The sequence below is a fragment of the Protomyctophum parallelum genome, assembly GCF_964188405.1.
Source record: "Protomyctophum parallelum genome assembly, chromosome: 19".
NCBI classification, from domain to species: Eukaryota; Metazoa; Chordata; class Actinopteri; order Myctophiformes; family Myctophidae; genus Protomyctophum; species Protomyctophum parallelum.
In genome coordinates this window covers 43,418,938-43,439,668 of record NC_139717.1, presented here as the reverse complement: position 1 = coordinate 43,439,668, position 20,731 = coordinate 43,418,938, and the positions used below count along the sequence as shown (strand labels likewise).

At 42.9% G+C, this 20,731-nt stretch overlaps 2 protein-coding genes across 2 annotated transcripts in view; one reads left to right on the top strand and one right to left on the bottom strand.

Annotated features, from left to right (window-relative positions):
• The window catches only part of cfap61 (cilia and flagella associated protein 61), a 58,913-nt gene extending 47,746 nt beyond the window's left edge, over positions 1-11,167 (bottom strand). Inside the window, exons 1-8 of the mRNA XM_083790646.1 lie at positions 11,032-11,167; positions 10,045-10,200; positions 8,345-8,495; positions 7,133-7,209; positions 6,245-6,312; positions 5,378-5,498; positions 3,584-3,716; positions 1,880-2,089 (exon numbers count right to left, since the gene is read on the bottom strand). Of these exons, the coding sequence (XP_083646772.1) occupies positions 1,880-2,089; positions 3,584-3,716; positions 5,378-5,498; positions 6,245-6,312; positions 7,133-7,209; positions 8,345-8,495; positions 10,045-10,187 (903 nt within the window). The 5' untranslated portion in view covers positions 10,188-10,200; positions 11,032-11,167. The remainder of the gene's footprint in view (positions 1-1,879; positions 2,090-3,583; positions 3,717-5,377; positions 5,499-6,244; positions 6,313-7,132; positions 7,210-8,344; positions 8,496-10,044; positions 10,201-11,031) is intronic.
• A 946-nt stretch (positions 11,168-12,113) lies between these two features.
• On the top strand, positions 12,114-20,655 carry crnkl1 (crooked neck pre-mRNA splicing factor 1). Its single transcript, XM_083790292.1, has 14 exons — positions 12,114-12,297; positions 13,471-13,623; positions 13,731-13,822; positions 14,003-14,161; positions 14,677-14,843; positions 15,734-15,912; positions 16,191-16,361; positions 16,841-17,032; positions 17,242-17,301; positions 17,468-17,548; positions 18,321-18,560; positions 18,674-18,775; positions 19,329-19,577; positions 19,949-20,655. The coding sequence occupies exons 1-14, from the start codon at positions 12,250-12,252 to the stop codon at positions 20,624-20,626; spliced, it is 2,571 nt and encodes an 856-aa protein (XP_083646418.1). The 5' UTR covers positions 12,114-12,249; the 3' UTR covers positions 20,627-20,655.
• The last annotated feature ends 76 nt before the right edge of the window (positions 20,656-20,731 follow it).

Below are 20,731 nucleotides of genomic sequence, written 5' to 3'. Positions count from 1 at the left end.
TATCCATCTATCAACCAATCTTTCTGTTTTAGGAACACGAGGCTGCTGTACTTTATACCTCATACTTTAATGCTTAGTATGAGGTATAAAGTACAGCAGCCTTGTGTTCCTAAAACAGAAAGATTGGGTATGGGTAAGACTGACGTTATGTATCTTTCCGCCTACAGGAAATACGCAGGCTGCGACCATGAGACCCGTTACGGAATCGGTCCATACCTGGTTTTCACCTTTGCACAACCTACCTGAACATAAGCGAGTATGATAATGGGGACGGGTTAGGGTTATGATGTCACTAAAATGGTGTTATTTCAATTGGGCCTTTTGACTCAAAGGCTTTCAGCTTTCAGGAACAAAACCAAAAATACACAGAGAATTCATATTTGAATATTATAACCACACCCGGGGGTTAATTAGAGTAAATTGTTAACTCCATAGACACATGCAAAACAGAAAAAGTACAAAAATCACGGCACTCCGTCTTTAACCCATTCTGAACGGGCACCCTTTTTCTTTTTTGGTGCGCCACCGAGTGGCGCGATACGAGCTTGTAGGTCTGCTATTTTTGAATAATTGAAGAACGACTGACATTTTTATAATCTGATCTCAGGTCAGAATGGGTTCATCAGACCAGTGTGTGTCCGGCGGAAACCTCGTATGAATCTGATCTCAGGTCAGAATGGGTTAAGACTAGTAGACCTGTTCTGTTGCATGTTGTCTGTGATTCCCTGCTGCTGATTGGTCACTCTGAGGAGGGCGCTCAGATGCAGCCCCTCGCATCAAGGACTCTTCAGTTTGTTCTTCCTCTTCATCTGACACCTTTTAACAAAATCAAATCAAAAGGTAATTGATTTTAGGAAAATATTACTTGAAAGTCATAGATCAATAATAACCCATTCTGACCGGGCACCCATTTTGGTGTCAGCATCACGTCATGCTTTAGCTATTTAAAAATAGCAGATCTACAAGCTCATATCGCGCCACCGAGTGGCGCGATATGAGCTTGTAGGTCTGCTATTTTTGAAAAATCGAAGAACGACTAACATTTTTTAGAATCTGATCTCAGGTCAGAATGGGCTCATCAGACCAGTGTGTGTCCGGCGGAAACCTCGTATGAATCTGATCTCAGGTCAGAATGGGATAATACAACTATTGTTGCTGTCGGCCAGAAACCTTTTATCTTCATATTCCAACTTTTTGTCTTTTTTTTTTAATTTTTATGAATGCTCTACCTCTACTTGAATATACTACAGTGTCACAGTACGCACTACGCAACCATCAAAAGTAGTAGATCCAAATGCTGCGTGAAGCGACACATTTTGAGCTTGCAGATCTGCTACTTTTGTTATTTTTGAATTTGAATCCTGAAAAGTAACAGTTTTGGACATAACATAATGAACGTTTTTGACAGGGAGGATTTAAAGAGAAGCCAGTCTCCTCTTGTCCTGCACTGATTTCTCACTTTGTGTATGTTGGCGACCCCAAGTGGCAAAGAGAGGTAACTGTTTTGATGATCGCCACTGGTAGAACTTGAACCCCAGAATATCATTCTTAAATATCCTTCTTGATTAAAATATCAGCATTTTACTTATATGATTCTGATTGATAAAACAAGATTCTGATTGATAAAACACATATGTGCATACAAATCTGGCATTGCACAGCTTTGAAGGACTAGGGTATCACTTTTGTCAAACAGTGAGCAGCGCATGCAAAATAACATTGTGGGCCTTTGTTAGGCACATTTAATACAACACATTAGCCCCTAATAGCCTAACTTACATGCCAGTTATGTCTAAGACATACATATATTACTGTGTACATTCAAAGGGATATTGTATTTGTATGGTTATACTAGTTGTTGTAAATTAGCTTTTTAGACCTTTTCTGTGTCCCGTGGAGCAGAGACTTGGGTATCTGTGGAGATGCCGCCATCAGATCGGTCGCCCAGAGGAGCGTGTTTAGAAGTCCTGTCCTGGTGTGGCTGCTGCTTGTACAGACCGTCGAACACGCCGAGTTCAAAGCTCTCGTTCAGCAGGTCAAAATCAATGTCTCCACTGACACTGATGAAACCAACAGCAATGCCACCACTCTGTGAGCACAGACAGCAGCGTTTATTTACACAAACATGCTCGCTATATCACGATGTAACGCTAAACACTGGTGTGACACTATAGTGTGACAACAGCAACCGACAGGGCCTGGTTGACAGGGGATGAATTTATAGTATACATTTCTTGCCATATACCTTTAAATCTTAAATCTCAACTCTAGGTTAGTACATATGTATAGCATAGTAGTGAATATGTATAGTTTATTATGTATAGTGTATGTATAGTTTCATTTATAGATATTCCACTGTTACCTTCTTAGCTTACGCATGTCTCATGATAAATGCTTTCATGTGATGTATTCCCATGCTTTTGTTCTTGCTTAAATGTAAGTCGCTCTGGATTAAGAGCGTCTGCTAAATGCCTAAATTGTAAATTGTAAATTGTAGGTTACTCTGTATGTTTCTTTGGTCGAATAAGCAAGCTCAGGATCAAAACTCTGGAAACACAACACAAAAGTAGACCTTCACTATATTAACACAAATCTATGTTTTACCGTTGTTACATACTCCATTATCACACACATAATTAATGGTATTTTTCTTCAGGAAAAGTGGACTAGGCCAAAAACAAGCCCCTCTGGAGTAAATGTTGTTGCACTGTCCGCTGTTTGTTTCCCTGAGCGGTGGACATCATTTCAGTACAAAAAGCTTCAAAACGCCACAGATGTCTGGACACAATATGTTCAGTGAGAGCATGTCTTGGCCCACGCCGCAGCTCCCATCTACCATATGCTGCACATGAACACATGTCAGCTTCAGGAGGAGGAGGAGGGGGAGGAGGAGGAGGAGGAGGGGGGGGGGGTTGTCTGTCATCTCTCTGGTCCTGAGGGAATGTGCCACAGCGGGAGCATTTCTGACAGAGCCAGGCGAAAGCATCTGCAGTGCTATATGGGGCTGTCGCGATTACAAATAGGTTGACGATTAATTGTCACACAAATAATTGCGATTAACAATTTAACTGCGTTTGTGGCATTGAACGTTGGAACATAATGGATAAATAATAAATTTCTGTTTGCATGGTAATCAAAAAATATGATATTCATTACTTAAAGGTATATTCAGTGATTTCACTTAATTCAAATATCACTTATTTTTTTGTTTTGTTGTGATAATCCTCCCTACTATAGAGTGTGCTGGCCATATAAGGAGTTCCTCCCTGTCCCCAGTTAACCCCTGGGGGTCAAAAAACCTTAGGTTTCGTTTTTGACTCTCTATCCTGATTGGACCAAAACGAAACCTAAGGTTTTTTGAGTGAAATCACTGAATATACCTTTAAATTTAATTTCTTATACTAAAAGGTTAAAAAAGCTGTTTTTTACCCATCTGAGTGAGTGAGTGCCAAATAAACCCCTCTTGATTCTCTTGACTCAAACCCTTGGTCCATTTGGTTCCTAACTACACTACAGTACAATCATTTGCCCATGGCCCCTCTGGCCCGAACCCTGGCGTTTACAACCGCTGTCTTGAACCGACCTCACAAACGGCTGCGTGGTTTGAGTGGTCCTGGCTCTGGATGAGTTCAGCCAGGTAGAAGGGACCCCAGGACGCTGACAGCTCCTTGCTCTGCTCCGTGAATATGTGTGTGAGGTCATCGTGGTCTTCCACCCTGCAAAATAAAATTATATAGGCTGCGTCGTGAACTTCACACCCTGGGAAGTCAAAGCCGATTCTGCCACTTTTCGCAAGTCGCACAGTAAAATCCCAAGTGCTAATTTGTCCATTGATAGTGTACAAATGCAACCAAATGGACCTACATTTGTAGTCTCTCAGAAGTGCATCGTTTTTAGTCTTTGATTATTTTCTACATTTATTTCAATAGTACAGTGGAGACTGACAGGAAAAAGGGGTGCGGGAGTGTGGGAGTGACTAGTCTCACGTTGACTAGTCTCGCAATTTTCAAATGCTTCCGTCATACATTCTGGCAAGGCAGCTCTGATCATGAGTAAAATATAAAGCGGAAGGGAAGCCTCCTCCCCACTTCCGTTTTGTATTTACAGTCGCGCAAATGTATCCTAATATAAACAGAAATCATCTAAGCATATAGCTTGTTGCTTAGTAGAAATGGAAATAAAATAATAAATACATAAGCTCTAAAGATATCGGGAGGTGTAGTTCCAGACTATATATAGCATTCGGAGACTGTGGGAGTGACACAGCCAAGGTCTGTCATGGCTCAGGAATCAAGCCCGGGACTCGTTGTCAGGCTGTGCTGATGGCTTATGTAATAATTGTGCCGCCTACCTGGCTCTGACATGAAGCGTGGGGCAGTGTGTGTGTCTACATATACCTGGCTCTGCGGACATGAAGCGCGGGGCAGTGTGTGTGTCTACAATATACCTGTCTCTGTGGACATGAAGCGCGGGACAGTGTGTGTGTCTACATATACCTGGCTCTGTGGACATGAAGCGTGGGACAGTGTGTGTGTCTACATATACCTGGCTCTGTGGACATGAAGCGCGGGACAGTGTGTGTGTCTACATATACCTGGCTCTGCGGACATGAAGCGCGGGACAGTGTGTGTGTCTACATATACCTGGCTCTGTGGACATGAAGCGTGGGGCAGTGTGTGTGTCTACAATATACCTGGCTCTGTGGACATGAAGCGCAGGACAGTGTGTGTGTCTACAATATACCTGGCTCTGTGGACATGAAGCGCGGGACAGTGTGTGTGTCTACAATATACCTGGCTCTGTGGACATGAAGCGCGGGACAGTGTGTGTGTCTACATATACCTGGCTCTGTGGACATGAAGCGTGGGGCAGTGTGTGTGTCTACATATACCTGGCTCTGTGGACATGAAGTGCGGGACAGTGTGTGTGTCTACATATACCTGGCTCTGTGGACATGAAGCGTGGGACAGTGTGTGTGTCTACATATACCTGTCTATGTGGACATGAAGCGTGGGACAGTGTGTGTGTCTACATATACCTGGCTCTGTGGACATGAAGCGCGGGACAGTGTGTGTGTCTACATATACCTGGCTCTGTGGACATGAAGCGTGGGGCAGTGTGTGTGTCTACATATACCTGGCTCTGCGGACATGAAGCGCGGGACAGTGTGTGTGTCTACATATACCTGTCTATGTGGACATGAAGCGTGGGACAGTGTGTGTGTCTACATATACCTGTCTATGTGGACATGAAGCGTGGGACAGTGTGTGTGTCTACATATACCTGGCTCTGTGGACATGAAGCGCGGGACAGTGTGTGTGTCTACATATACCTGGCTCTGTGGACATGAAGCGTGGGGCAGTGTGTGTGTCTATACCTGGCTCTGCGGACATGAAGCGTGGGACAGTGTGTGTGTCTGTGGCAGACGAAGGCGAGGCACTGAGGGCCGGGGTCCCGGAGACGCGTCATCGGCACAAAAAGCTCACCCAGCGCAGGCTCTGCAACAAGGTTATTATAGTTAACTAAAATTGACGAAATAACGAAAACTATAAAACAAAAACAAAAACATTTTCGTTAACGAAACTAAATGGAAACTATAATAAAACACAAAAAATTAATACTAACTGAAACTGTGTTATGTTTATACAAAACTAACAAAAAAACCTGAAAGTATAGACAAAATGCCCTTCGTTTGAGTTTTTTTATTACACAATAGGCCTACTTATTTCCTCTACTCTTAACACTAAAACTAATAAAAAACTAAAACAAAAACTAAGCGTTTGTTACAAAAATAAAAACTAGCAAAGCCGCTCTAAAAACTAATTAAAAGTAACTGAATTAGGAAAAAGAATGACTAAACTATAATGAAAAATTCTTCAGGTGTCAAAACTGGTGAAACTCTCGAGGCCTTTTCAAATAAACAGAGTGTAAGCTGAAATTAAATGTGTTGAGAGTGAGAGTGTACGAATGGTATCTTGACCCACTCGGGACAACAATTTGATCCAATCAGGAGAGATAACTGATTTATCAGCTTCAATTTGCATAGTGTTCCACGTCCAATTTCACACGTTTATCCTGTGTCCTGCATGAATTCCCTCTCCTTATTGGATGCAATCGGTATCCCAACCTAAAAATCTTCTGTTTAGTAACAAGGCAGAGAGACAGGGAGACCCCTATACTCTCCGATACTGAACAAACACTCCGGATTTTAATGTGTGTACACGGTAAGAATATAATTGTTCACCTAAGCGGCTGATGTTTGGGCTGACCAGACAGATATATTGCAGCTCTGTGACGACATTGAAAACAGCCCTGTGAAGACAATGGGTGAAGCATGTTTATTTAACGACAGGGACCAGTATTCTATGATTATAGCAATTCCAGCATTGCATCATATGATTATACTCAATGAATAGAGAATTCCCTGCTCATAATGTGTAATAGAAACCAGTGGTGGAAAGTAACTAGTATCAATTACTACACTAAGTAAGTATCATTTTAAAGTAAGTTAAATTATTTAACAACTGTAGTCATTAGTTACTTTGTAGATTTTGATTATTATTACAAAACGTACATTAACCACTTCAGCCATATATGCTTTGGCTATTTTAATATAGCAGATGTACAAGCTCACTTTGAAACGCGTTGTCAGCTTATCTATATTGGCTATTTTCAAAAGATTGTTTTTTCTATACATTTTGAAAACTGGCACATTCTTAGTATATTTTGATGACAATAGAGGGTATGCGCATGCGTAAAGTGAGTTTAACGTCATTAAATGCAATCAGATATTCTCGCATAACTTCTAGGTATGATATGATGATGTCACATCATCACATGCATACCCTCTATACTTTTGTAAAAGTAAAGTAAAAAAATCATACATCATCTCATTCAGGCCAATCACAATTTGCGTCCTCGCTTTTGTCTTTTGTTTACACAAACACTCAAAACTGGCCATTCATTGTCAATGGCATTAAATGTTTGTGTTAGGACAATGTTTGTGTTAGGACAATGTTTGTGTTAGGACAATGTTTGTGTTTACACAAACCCTCAAAGCTGGACACACCCCTAAAAATGTGAGTACTTTTTCCACCACTGATAGAAACCATAATATTCAATCTCTCCCCACCTTATGATCTCCGTTACACTTGCCGTGGCGAAGCTGGACTGAGCCACAAAAAGGTGGAGGAACAGCGTGTTCAAGGTCTGTGTGGTGGTGAGAAAGAGAAGCTGTCAATTCAACTTCAACTCAATGTCAAGTTTATTGACACTTCACAAGGGCAGAGGTGTCACAACATGGGTGAAAATATTTGTACAATCATAGTATGCTATATCTAACTTGAACCCATTAATACCTCTGAGGCTGAAACTACAAATTCTAAATCAGTGGCTCTCAAACTTTTCCGTGCCAAGGACCCCCATCATGATGGCGGCGATCCCCAACTGAAAATGATTAGGGACCCCCAGAAAATGACACTTTTGATATTTTTCAAAAGATGTTAAAAAATGGCAGATATACAAGCTTGCAGCACAGCACAGCAGAGTATATTTTGCTATTTTTGAGTGGTGCAACCACTCCATTGCCCAGCAATGTGTGTCCCTGCTGTGTCCCTGGGTGAGCACGGTCGGAAATAGCATATTTTTACCACCAAGTATCACTGTTGTGCATCCTAACACACAGACAGACAGAGGCCAGGGAGAGCTTGTACAGTACAGTACAGTACAGTACAGTACAGTACAGTACAGTACAGTACAACTCACTTCAGACGGGTCTGAATTTTAACACTAAACCTCAAACTTTCCCGATTTCAATATCATCCCCTCCCCTAACCCCTCCCCCTTTATCATACCCACAAGGCAAATCAGGCATACTTAATGAATTGGTGGGCGTGTCCACATAAAAAACATTTTTACAAATACTGTACACTTTTTTTTTTAAATCGTCCTCCTTATATAATAATAATAATACCTGGTGATCATGTTTAAGGATGGAAAAATATCACAGCACATCTTGAAGAATTCAGAGTTTACAGTGACGAAATAATAGACGGCTGTTATTTAACCCATTCTGACCGGGCACCCATTTTGGTGTTGGCATCATGTTATGCTTTAGCTATTGAAAAATAGCAGACCTACAAGCTCATATCGCGCCACCGAGTGGCGCGATACGAGCTTGTAGGTCTGCTATTTTTTGAAAAATCTCAGAACGACTGACATTTTTTAGAATCTGATCTCAGGTCAGAATGGGTTCATCAGACCAGTGTGTGTCCAGTGGAAACCTTCGTATGAATCTGATCTCAGGTCAGAATGGGTTAATTAATTAAACATCGGTGATACAGACTGTGCATTTTTCAGTGGTGAAGTTCCGGTGTAGAAAAGGCTCCCAGTGAGCTTGGTCCACAATGTCTCCAACGGGACAGTCAAAGAAGGACGCGTGGGCCAGAACCTCGTTCTCTGCGTTGGCCAAGGTCACTGCCAGGTTAGCTCGCTCACTGTGTGGGGGAGAGAGAGGGAGAGAGAGAGAGAGAGAGAGAGAGAGAGAGAGAGAGGACATTCATTTACCCAAGACATTTTAGTAGGCTATTCAATAAAGGTTCGCTCCCTCTCTAACTCTATTAGCCTTTGTATCTCTTCATGTCTGTCATAATCACAGCATTTACAAACATGTCTTGTAAGATCATATTGTAAGCCAAAAGAACAGTTATTAAGCTCCACTATGCCTCAGAGAGAGAGCGAGAGAGAGAGAGAGAGAGAGAGAGAGAGAGAGAGAGAGAGAGAGAGGGAGATGATACCTGCTGCTTTGGTTTACCTGCTGGGATATACTTGAGCGATGAGTAACGGCTGGGAACGAGGCTATTTCTTGAGGCACTACTGTCTATCTATCTATGCATTCTATGTATGTGTTTACCTTGCTTCTTGTAGACTCTCTGTCTACAATTGTGAGAGAATAGGAGAAAGAGGTGCTAGAAACAATTTAGGCATTTAACCTAATACATAAAATGCATATAAATAGTCATCTAGGATCATACGTAAACCAAGAACCTGACAGTCTGACAGTAGAATATCCAAACAAAATCAATAAGCTGTACATTGAAACTGAGCACTATAGGATGCCAGGTCAATAATGACTTGGCATCTGTCTACATAACATGCTATCTAAATTACAATTGTAGCCTTTGCAGAAGCCTGCGTGGTTGTCGAGGCTAGAGTAAGTGCTATGGCAAGTGCTACGGGTTAAGGTGGAGTCTGAAGAGGTGAGTCTTCAGCTCCAGTCTGAAGACTCAGTCGACTGTTCTAATTGCAATGGGGAGTTCACTCCATAGTAAGTAAGTAAGTAGTAAAGTAGGTTGGAGAAGCTTATTGTCGGTATCAGCCAGAGTGTGGGAGTCTATCCCCGTTTTGCAGTGTGTTTTGCAGTCATTGCTGAGGGGGAGTGCAACACATACTGTGCATTATTGTGTGTTTTAGAAGTCCAAAAGAGAACCTCCCCTAATTATATACAATCACATTGCAAAAGATTTATACAAATACAAAAAGTATAAACACATTTTTTTTGTCCAAAATCCAAATAAATGCTTACAATGCTTAATACTTAAAAGATAGACACAAAAAGAAAGGACAAAAGATATGAGAAAAGATAATCAAAATCAATTGTTCTCAAAGTGAGGTTCCAGTTTCCAAATGAACATTTACGTACAGGTCTATAACTCAAATGCAAAATTACAAAATGCAACCAAATAGATAGTTATGGGTCCATTTGGTTCCATTTGTACCCTCTCAGAGTTATGGCTTATGGCCCCGAGTTATCGCATGCATGCACGCACGCGCATGCACGCACGCACGCACGCACGCACGCACACACGCACACACACACACACACACACACACACACACACACACACACACACACACACACACACACACACACACACACACACACACACGTGGTGTCTTCATTTGTCCAATGTAGACATCAATGTAAACATTGATATATTATATATATATATATATATAATATATATTATTAGGCAGGCTACTCACAGAAGGTGGATGACATGGACCCTTCCAAACACTGCGACAGTTGAGGGATTGATCAGGTCATCGATCTGTTGAGCGTCACATGCTTCTGTGCGTCTCACTGTCACAGTCTCAACCGTGCCACAGGCTGAAGTTATGGTGGTCATCTTCTGTATTGTTCTGTCAGTTGTGAGCAATGTTGCCAATTTAGCAATTCTGTTAGATTTAGCAACCATTCAGACTACCATATACTGTAAACGTATTATTCAGACAGCACCTAGAAAGAAATAGGCATAAGTACAAATTCATCTGGCAATTTCTTTGCAACTTCTGAATGTCTATTCTGTCTATTTTTTTTAGACAGAATTAGTGTGTGTCTCACACACACACACACACACACACACACACACACACACACACACACACACACACACACACACACACACACACACACACACACACACAACTGAACTATTTCACAGACTCATTCATGCAGTAGTTTAAAAAGCAGGTGGCTTGCGCACATCCAGTTCCTGGCTGGTGCTGGACAAAGGTAGATACAGTGAAACATTTTAAACATTTTAAAAATATTTAAACAGTCTGTAACAAGCTAAATACCAGCACGTTTTTATACTTTGTTGTATTGTTGTGAACGTGCTTGTTGTGGTGGTTATTCAACTTATTTCATGTCACTCATTGGTTTTTGAAAATTACCTGCCTAGTCAACATCAGTCACGTGACGTCACGTGACAACCATTATATAACATAAGAGAGGTTATCACATAATGATTACTATCACCTGATGAAAAAAAGTGTCTTGATTCATGATGGTGTTTTAACACAATAAACACTGTTGGAGCAAAGCCTCACTGTAAGCACTGGACCAGGGCTAAGCTTGCATGTGAATCAGCTTTCAGCTCTTGCCGACGACAAGTGACAAGTTGACATGACAACAACAAGTTATTGTTCTATGGTTGCAACAGTAGCGTAGCCCCTTACAAATTAACTTACCCTCCTCCTGCTCCAACTTTGCCACTTTCTTATTTCAGTGTCGTTGGTCGTTACTCGTTAGCTTAACGTATTTTCGTTCACGGCGCCGTCAGGTATGCAAATCAAGTGATTAATAAACTTGTACCTGTGCTATAACCAAACCGAGTTTAATCAACATCAATGACGGGGCTGTGATGCTGTAACCATGGTACCACGACGACTACGCGGTTAAGGGCAACGTTGCCAGATTTTGCGAGAGAAAGAGAAATAAGCAACCTGGTTTGTGAAAACAAGCCCAAAAGACTCAAGAGCAGCACGCACAGTCGCAGACTCGCACACACACACACACACACACGCACGCACGCACGCACGCACGCAGGGGGGGGGGGGGGGGGGGGGGGGTAACGATGGAAGTTGGAGATCCATGCCCCACCCGGATATCCAATACCCATTGTACCCGTTCCACCCATCTGTCTGTGTCCCTTTTATGCCCATGGCCAGCTCCATATATGGACCTGGGGCAGGGGACTTCTCCAGAGCACGGGCAGAGGCCTTTTGTGGCGGTCCTGGACAACCGTGGGTCCGACAGACTCAACATCGGGCACTACACTCCCCGTGGGGGTGTGGAACACATTTGTCGAATTTGAACGTGCATTACAGACATAGGCCTACACACAGTCACAGTCACAGACAGAGACTTGGTGCAGATGTCAAGTGGTCAGTCCAGGCCTGCCTGCAGTCATCATCTTCATCACCTGAATCTCCGAATATGGAGTGGACCAATCCTGACATAATCATCTGGATCTTGGCTTGTTTAATTTATGTTGTTTTAAACCACTAAACCCAGTGATTCTCACACATTTCAATGTCAAGGACCCCCACATAAATGAATTGTCCACCCTAGCCTACATCTAAAAATATGTTGTGCCAGGGACAACGGCCATATCAGATTAGTGTTGTTAAAATGTTTACAAAATATATTACACATTTTGACAATTGCAATTGGCACTTTTTATTTCGCTTCTTTTGGGCTTGCTTTGTTGACCTGGTTGATTTATCTCACACAATCTGGCAACACTATCGCAGAGCTGCATCCTGGGAAAGTGTCATGGCGGCGCACAGGCTGTTGTGAACGCAGAACGAGAAAACTTTCGTTGGGACTTTATTCTATCGTTGATATCTTTGTCTTCAAGTTCAAACTCTTTCTTGTAGGTGTATCTGAATCGTTACGGTAAAACCATGGCGTCCACAGCGGCAGGGAAACAGAGGATACCGAAGGTGGCGAAGGTAAGAAGAACAAACCCACACAACACTGATGCTAACGTTAAGCTAACGAACGTCGCTGAGGTGTTTCAGCGCGACACGAGACTCCTTTTTTTTAATATATATATATTCTGCTTGGTTGACGCTTTAACGTAAAACGTGTCTATGGAAGCACGTTTTTAATCACAATAGTAAAGACTAAAACGTGTCAACACAGTTGGCTCACATGAAATTTGTTTCCGCAATTTAACCATTTCAAAATGGGCCAGAATAGCGCCAGAACTACACACCGCTGAATTAATTTAATTCACTCAAGTAGCCCTGGATCGATCAAGACTATTATCAGATGAATTTTTTGTGTGTGAATTTTACCTTCGTATCTATGCAAAAAAAAGCATAAATCGATACAATTCTCTACATCTATGTCATGATATGATCTTGATTTGAGACATACATTCATTTACCCTTGTAATTGTAGAAGTATTATTATGCATACTCATACATGTCCAAGCGTTCACATCATCATGTATAGTTTATATTACTTTAGACCATTTCCCAACTGCCTCCCCCTGGCCAGCCGGGACGCCTGATGGAGGGGAAAGGAACTGGTTGGAATAACGTGTTCCTTCCACGCGCTACGTCCAACCAGGGAAACTCCCCCCTGTCAGGTGTAAAGGAGCAACTTGGACACTCAAGCATGAAGGAAGCATGAGTTAAGTCCGTTGCTCTCCCTAGGTTGGCGGAGGGTGTGTAGAGCCTAGGATCACATCACAGGATGATTGGCACAGGGGTGAAAAATGGGTTACAAAATCGTGGGACAAAAAATAGAAATTTAATTAAAAAATAAAAAGGAGAAAAAAAAAGACCATTTCCCAAATTCCTTATTGTTTTTTACATTTGAACAATAACATAGCCAATTTAACTTTAGGTGCGCACCAATGCACCTCCTTGCAACTGCCATTGGGGATAATGGTTGCAGGAGTTGCATGGCGAATAAAAGGGGTCTCAGGCTCTGCTGCAGACTGCTGTGTTTTGTGTATTTTTTTGCTTGCGGTTAGGGTTTGGGGTAGGGTGTCGGACTAATTACTGTTGGACTGCTAGTATGTCGAAACTTATGCCTGTACCTGCAGCTTTAGCATGACCAGTTGTAACATCACTGTTGGAATAACAATGTGGCGTGTTTGCACTTTGTTTCAGGTGAAGAACAAGGCGCCTGCAGAGGTTCAGATCACGGCCGAGCAGCTGCTCAGGGAAGCCAAAGAGAGAGAGCTAGAACTTCTGCCTCCTCCGCCGAAGCAGAAGATCACAGATGAGGAGGAGCTGAACGATTACAAGCTGAAGAAGAGGAAGGTCAGTAACTGTATATGCTGCTGACTTCCATAACGAGTGGCTTTGTTAGCATCACTGTGTCATGTGGATAAAGAGAGATCCCCAATTGATCAAAATGTTGTTTTCAGGGGTTTGAGGACAATATAAGAAAGAATCGTACTGTCATCAGCAACTGGATCAAGTACGCACAATGGGAGGAAAGTCTGAAAGAGATCCAGAGGTATTGTTACTTTTATCACAACAAGAAAAAAAGCAGATTTACAAGCTCACAGTTTGTCACATCGAGGCACGTTGTGAGCTGGTAGATTGCCTCTTTTCATCGCCACTGGCTTACTTAATTCTGTGCACATGGATTTCCTGGAAGGTTTTGCTTTAATGAGTCAAATTCGCTTTGTTCTAGAGCTCGCTCTATTTACGAGCGTGCGCTGGATGTGGACCACCGCAACATCACACTGTGGTTGAAGTATGCCGAAATGGAGATGAAGAGTCGGCAGGTGAACCACGCCCGCAACATCTGGGACAGAGCCATCACCATCCTGCCACGTGTCAACTCCTTCTGGTACTTACTTTACTACTGCCTGAATAGTAGGGATGGGTCAGAATAGTCGTTTTTGAGGATAAAAATGTATTATCAAAAGATATTATTGAATATTCGTCATTAGTAGCAGAAGAATAATCGACTTTGATTTTTGGTCAGTTGGTACTGGTGCTGCGGTGACTGGCGAGCTCAAAGTAAGATTTAAGTTTCATCTTCATAAGCCTAAAGTTTGTAGATACAGCATACTTTATCTAGGGATGCACAAAGCTGACCAGTTAGAATTTTCAACTGCTCTGTCAAAGATTATTCGAATATTCCCCTGGCCCAGTTTAAAAAAAATGGTTAGACCTATAACATGCACTATATGCTGATGCAGTGGTTCTCAAAATGCCGTCCAGGGACCCTCAAGGTTCCTGTAGTAGAGGTTTCCAAATGCACCCTGAGAGTTATGCTGTACTTAAAAATAGAACCACTGACATAGAGAGGGTGGAAGATATGCTTGTGTTAACCTGGACTCGCCTCCCTCCCCCACACAGGTACAAGTACAGTTACATGGAGGAGATGTTGGGGAACATTGCAGGCTGCAGGCAGGTGTTTGAGCGCTGGATGGAATGGGAGCCAGAGGAGCAGGCCTGGCACTCCTACATTAACTTTGAGCTCCGATACAAGGAAGTGGACAAGGCCCGCACCATTTATGAGAGATATATCCTTTTCTGAAAGTGCTTTTTTTTCCACTATTGGTCTTCTGCAGGGTCACAATCTTTCTTTTTAAATGGACATGGGAGTTTAATTTAGGTTCTTCCCCAGAGAGGCCTCTGTTGCATAGCTTTACTTCCTTGAAAGCCGAGGAGGTAGGGAAGTTTGAGCTCTAAACTCAAGGCTTACTATAGGGCTGTAAACGGGTGTGAGAGGCCAGCATGAGTGTCCATAAACAAAAAGAAGGGGCTCGCACACTGAAGGATGAAAACTGCCAACATGGAATCAATGCAAGAGCTCCCAGAGACAAAGCGCACAAACCCTGTTGCCTTATTTAGTGGAAATAATTAGAAGTAAGCCCTAGAATAGTGCAGCACAGTAGTTCAACAATTAATGGCAGCAAAAGAGATATGTCCCTTTGACTCGGCATGTGAGAGACGGCACACAAACGGGCTGACCCGGGAGTAGGATAATTCTCTACAGCTTTTGGTTCATGCCACCACCTGATGGGATGGCTCAGAAGTATCTACTGGCATCACTGAACCTCACTCCTTCACCGTATCCAACATATCGTTGGTACACAAAAGCATCAAAAGTAGCACATCCACATGAGCTTGTAGAACTGCTACTACTTTTGCTTGAAAAGTAACAGTTTTGGTCATGAGGTCTCCACCCGACAGAGACAATATACACTTACAAATGCCACACTACTGAACATGTTACATTGTTTTGTCCACAGCCTGTTAAATTATTACATGGTACAGTGAATATTAATATTGACAATAAAGAACAGGGTAGGAAACGACTTAGAACGCAGGCCATGTGCCAGTATGGAATGACCAAGTAACAAGAATGTATGCATTCAATCTACATAAAAGTTCCTTAACTCCAGTGTACTTGTGATTGTCCACCCTCAAGTAAAGAACTGGATCAAATATGCTCGTTTTGAGGATAAACATGGCTACATCGCTCATGGCAGGAAGGTGTTTGAGAGGGCTGTGGAGTTCTTTGGCGAGGAATACGTGGATGAGAACCTCTTTGTGGCCTTTGCCAGGTTTGAAGAGGCACAGAAAGAGGTTTGAAAAGTTTAAATGTTAAAGGCAACATTTACCATTACTTAATTAGATTTTCCACAATAATTGAAATTTGAATATGCATGACATTTGTTGACGAGCCCATATTTCTAGCTATGTCAGTCAGAATGGTCTAAATATAATGAAGTAAAAGTAGAAATGGTATCTTGGGATGAGGATGTTTGAAATCGAATACGTTTGAAAGCCTCATCGTCTGATAAGGAAACCAGAACCCTTCAGTTTTGTTTTGCGCAATGTTGTGTGATGTGTTTCTGTCTTAGTTTGAGCGTGTGCGGGTCATCTACAAATACGCCCTGGACAGGATCCCCAAACAGCAGGCCCAGGAGCTGTTCAAGAACTACACTGTGTTTGAGAAGAAGTTTGGAGACAGGAGGGGCATAGAGGATGTCATCGTCAGCAAGAGAAGGTTTCAGTACGAGGAAGAAGTCAAGGTACAATACACTTACTGAATCTTAACATAACACTATACCGATAACCATATTACCTGTACCATAACATAAGCCTAAGTAAACAAGGCATGGTAGCATAGTTGTTGACACCCAAGTTTGTTTGTAATGTACACATTTTTAAGTATGTGTGCAGGGGGAAACTGTCGCTCCGTAACAAACATACACTACACGTAATTTTAGGTTTTAGCATTGGCTATTCAAAATGGCAGATATACAAGCTCACAGAGCGTTACTTTGTGCCGTGCTGCGAGCTTGTACATCTGCTATTTTTGAAAGTGTAAGAACTGCTGATTTAGAAGGCATTTGTAGAATCGGCCTAAGGCGGTCTTAATGGGTTAAACCTCCCCTTCTACCCCTTAGCATTTTATTCCTCATTTAACGGCTTAGCGTTTTTGTAACCTCAACTGTGTGTTGACCTGTCTGTCTGAACTCATCATAAAATCCCTCAACTCCCCGATCAGGCAAGCCCACACAACTACGATGCGTGGTTCGACTATCTGCGTCTGGTGGAGAGCGACACGGACGCGGACACGGTGAGAGAGGTGTATGAGAGGGCCATCGCCAACATGCCCCCCATACAGGAGAAGAGACACTGGAGGAGATACATCTACCTGTGGATCAACTACGCACTGTACGAAGAACTGGAAGTCAAGGTGGGTCAGCGTTTAGTGTTTGATGTAGGCACATTCACATTGTGCAAGAGTTGGTGCCTCAGCTACTTAGCAAATACATGTGATCTGATGACCCTGTGTATATAGAATTGTGTCACCAATGTATTGAACTAAAGCCATTTATGGTAGATATTTACATGGACTGTATGTAGGCTGTACTGATAAAAAATTGTTTGACTTTCCTGTTACAGGATCCTGACAGAACGAGGCAGGTGTACCAAGCATGCTTGGACCTCATCCCTCACAAAAAGGTACTGTGATAATACGGTTTATTTTCTCGTTCCTTCATTTAATTGGCTGTGAACGTTATGCCAATTTTGATGATATGCTTGATTAATATTGCATGTTATCCTGCACATCATTTGCCATTTTATTCATGTGTGCTAAATTATTTGTATATATATTTTTTTCCCCCAGTTCACATTTGCCAAGATGTGGTTGCTGTACGCCCAGTTTGAAATCCGCCAGAAGAACCTCCCGTTCGCTAGGAGAGGCCTGGTATGTAGAACACTTGCTATATAGCCTGAGCTAACGTGTTAGGTTTCTGGTCTAGAGGGGCGGGTCGCGGCTCAGATTTGCGCACGCCCTGATTGGATCTCATCGATCTGTCCATCACCCCCGGCCCCTCCTCTCCCCCCTAGTGCAGCGCTACGTCACATCATTTGGAGCGACGCCCACCCGGAAGGGTTGACTGCCACTTTTAGACCAGAGCGGCCAATGCGTTCCTCCAAGGCTTTCAATTTTTTCACCAACAAAAATGAAAGCCTGGTACCGAGGCTACTTGCTATATAATCCGCCTGGATTGTGTCCACAGAAAGCATTTTTTGAATGTGCTTTGGATATTATGTCCAGAACGCTACATGAGATGCCTCTGCTCAATTTATTGATTACTTTATTAATCAGAAAAACAGCATGTGGTACAGTGAGCCATTCAGGCAAACATTTCCTATATATTAAATTAATCAACATAGCATAAAATAACACGTATGTTGTCAACAAATTCAAACACTAATGTTCAAAGGAGAAAAAGGATAAACGGCAGCAGTGAATAAATTCCTTAATTTACGTTTATGTTTTTTCAGGTCACTTTAGAAAGAAACCAGTGATTCACATCCTGTAATTGATGGACAAAACAGTCCAGTAATTAAACACTAGAGTTTGGATAAGTCCGCCAAAACAACTATATCCATTTAATTATTCAAAATGGTTAATTAAGCACGGAATAATGCTAGAATAATGCTTCTCTTAAGTAATGTGTGGTTTTCCCCAGGGCTCAGCCATAGGTAAATGTCCCAAGAACAAGCTGTTTAAAGGCTACATTGAGCTGGAGCTGCAGCTACGAGAGTTTGACCGCTGTAGGAAGCTGTATGAGAAATACCTGGAGTTTGGACCCGAGAACTGCACCACCTGGATCAAGTTTGCAGAGTTGGAGACCATCCTGGGTGATGTGGACAGAGCCCGCAGCATCTTTGAACTTGCCATCGGACAGCCACGGCTGGACATGCCAGAGGTACAGCTTTTTCCCTTTCTGAATAGTTGTTAATAATGCAACTTATTTTCTATTCGGATAAGTGTCCATTAATTGTGTTACGTGACTAATGGTTACATTGGTTACTGTTTCAGGTTCTGTGGAAGTCATACATTGACTTCGAGATTGAACAGGAAGAGTACGAAAACACCAGAGAGCTTTATAACAGGCTCCTGCAGCGCACCCAGCATGTCAAGGTAAGAACTGCAGGCTGAATTTATTTTATGGTGGAATAATAATTGTAATCATAGTAATCTGTATAGCTCGTAGTAATTTGTGTATCCAATATCAGTCAAAACGCTTCCGGTAAGATGAACGATGAAAGCCTACTAAGGAAAATGCATTTGAAGAAGTGATTTTGCATTCATTTTTACATGCATAGACTTCTGTACATACGTAGATTATTCAATTGACTTTTGCACCCTGACTCCCATTTAACCCATTCTGACCGGCCACCCATTTTGGTGTTAGCATCATGTTATGCTTTAGCTATTGAAAAATAGCAGATCTACAAGCTCATATCGCGCCACCGAGTGGCGCGATACGAGCTTGTAGGTCTGCTATTTTTTGAAAAATCGAAGAACGACTGACATTTCTAGAATCTGATCTCAGGTCAGAATGGGTTAATCAGACCAGTGTGTGTCCAGTGGAAAACCTCGTATGAATCTGATCTCAGGTCAGAATGGGTTAAAAAAAAAAAAAAGTGACCCTCCCCATCCTGACATCACTTGCTGTCTCCTCCTCTCCCAGGTATGGATCAGCTACGGCAAGTTTGAGCTGTCCATAGAGAGCGGCGACAGAATGCAGAGGAGCAGACAGATCTATGAGGAGGCCAACAAGAACCTGAGGAACTGCGAGGAAAAGGAGGAGCGCCTCATGCTGCTCGAGTCCTGGAGGGACTTTGAGAGGGAGTTCGGCTCAGACAGCACTGTGGACAGAGTCAGGAAGCTGCTGCCTGAGAAGGTCAAGAAGAGGAGAAAGCTCACGGCCGAGGACGGGGTGAGTGCCTGGCCTGCCACAAGGTTTTGGGTGATGTGGGGTACTGCATAGAAATGTTTACATTTTTGCTCATAGAAATTATGCTGTGGTCTCAAATAGCACATGTGTTGTAGTGGCAGTGTATAATTATCGTTTCACTTTCAATGTTAATTTGTTGTTAAAATCAGTTGGGTAGATTTATGGAATATCATCTTTAACAATTATTTCTGGTAAACATTTCTCAATTTCATCAACTTCACTGTAATGCACCAACCTCACAGAGACAAATGTACAAACACACCTGGCAAAATAAACTCTGATTCTGAATTCTAATTGTGGGAAGCTCCAATAAAATTTTACTCACAAACCTTTGTCTTCCCCACAACCAACAGTCGGACGCAGGCTGGGAGGAGTATTACGACTACATCTTCCCAGAGGACGCGGCTAACCAGCCCAACCTTAAACTGCTGGCCATGGCCAAGATGTGGAAGAGAAAGCAGCAAGATGACGAGGACGAACCAGAGGAGCGTCCACATAGACCACCGGTGCCCCAGGACGATGTAGCGCCGCCTTCGTTGCCGGTACCCGTTCCTGAGAAACCCCAGGGCGCCGTAGTCACGGATGATGCGGGAGAGTCTTCCTCATCCCCAGAGTCCTCTCCAGAGAACCCCCCGGGCCCTGTGCCCAAGGATGATGCAGCCGAATCTTCATCCCCAGATTCCTCGCCTGAGAACCCCCCGGGCCCTATCCCAAAAGATGTTGCAGCAGAGTTTTCCTCCCCGATGGACCAGGGCGATGAAGATGCGCCATCTTCGTCACCGGTTTCTACTGAGAAGCCCCCGGGCCCTGTGTCAGCTTCCCCTTCTGATAAACCGAGTCATGGCCCCAAATTAAGTGAGCAGGGGCCACAGGAGGGTGCGCCACATCACGACGACAGAGATGATAGTAGCAGCAGCAGCAGTAGTGGTGGTAGCGGTAGTAGCAGCAGCAGCAGTGGTAGTGACAGTGAGGAAGATGATGATGATGCTGGTGAGAAACAGGCCAAGAAGAGGCGTGATGATGAAAAGTAGAAAAATGTTTCCCATTGAGTCAGAGACAACTGGGGGGGAGGGAGGGGGGGTTTCATGTCTATCAATTTGTTTTACAAAAATGGGGAATCGTTGTCTTTTGTATGC

Bases quoted from the DNA above. Each gene is read 5' to 3' on its own strand.
- crnkl1 (XM_083790292.1), top strand. From the start codon at position 12,250: ATGGCGTCCACAGCGGCAGGGAAACAGAGGATACCGAAGGTGGCGAAG. The intron at 13,624-13,730 runs GTCAGTAACTGT...TGTTGTTTTCAG, and splicing joins ACAAGCTGAAGAAGAGGAAG to GGGTTTGAGGACAATATAAG. The intron at 14,844-15,733 runs ATATCCTTTTCT...ACTCCAGTGTAC, and splicing joins CCGCACCATTTATGAGAGAT to TTGTGATTGTCCACCCTCAA.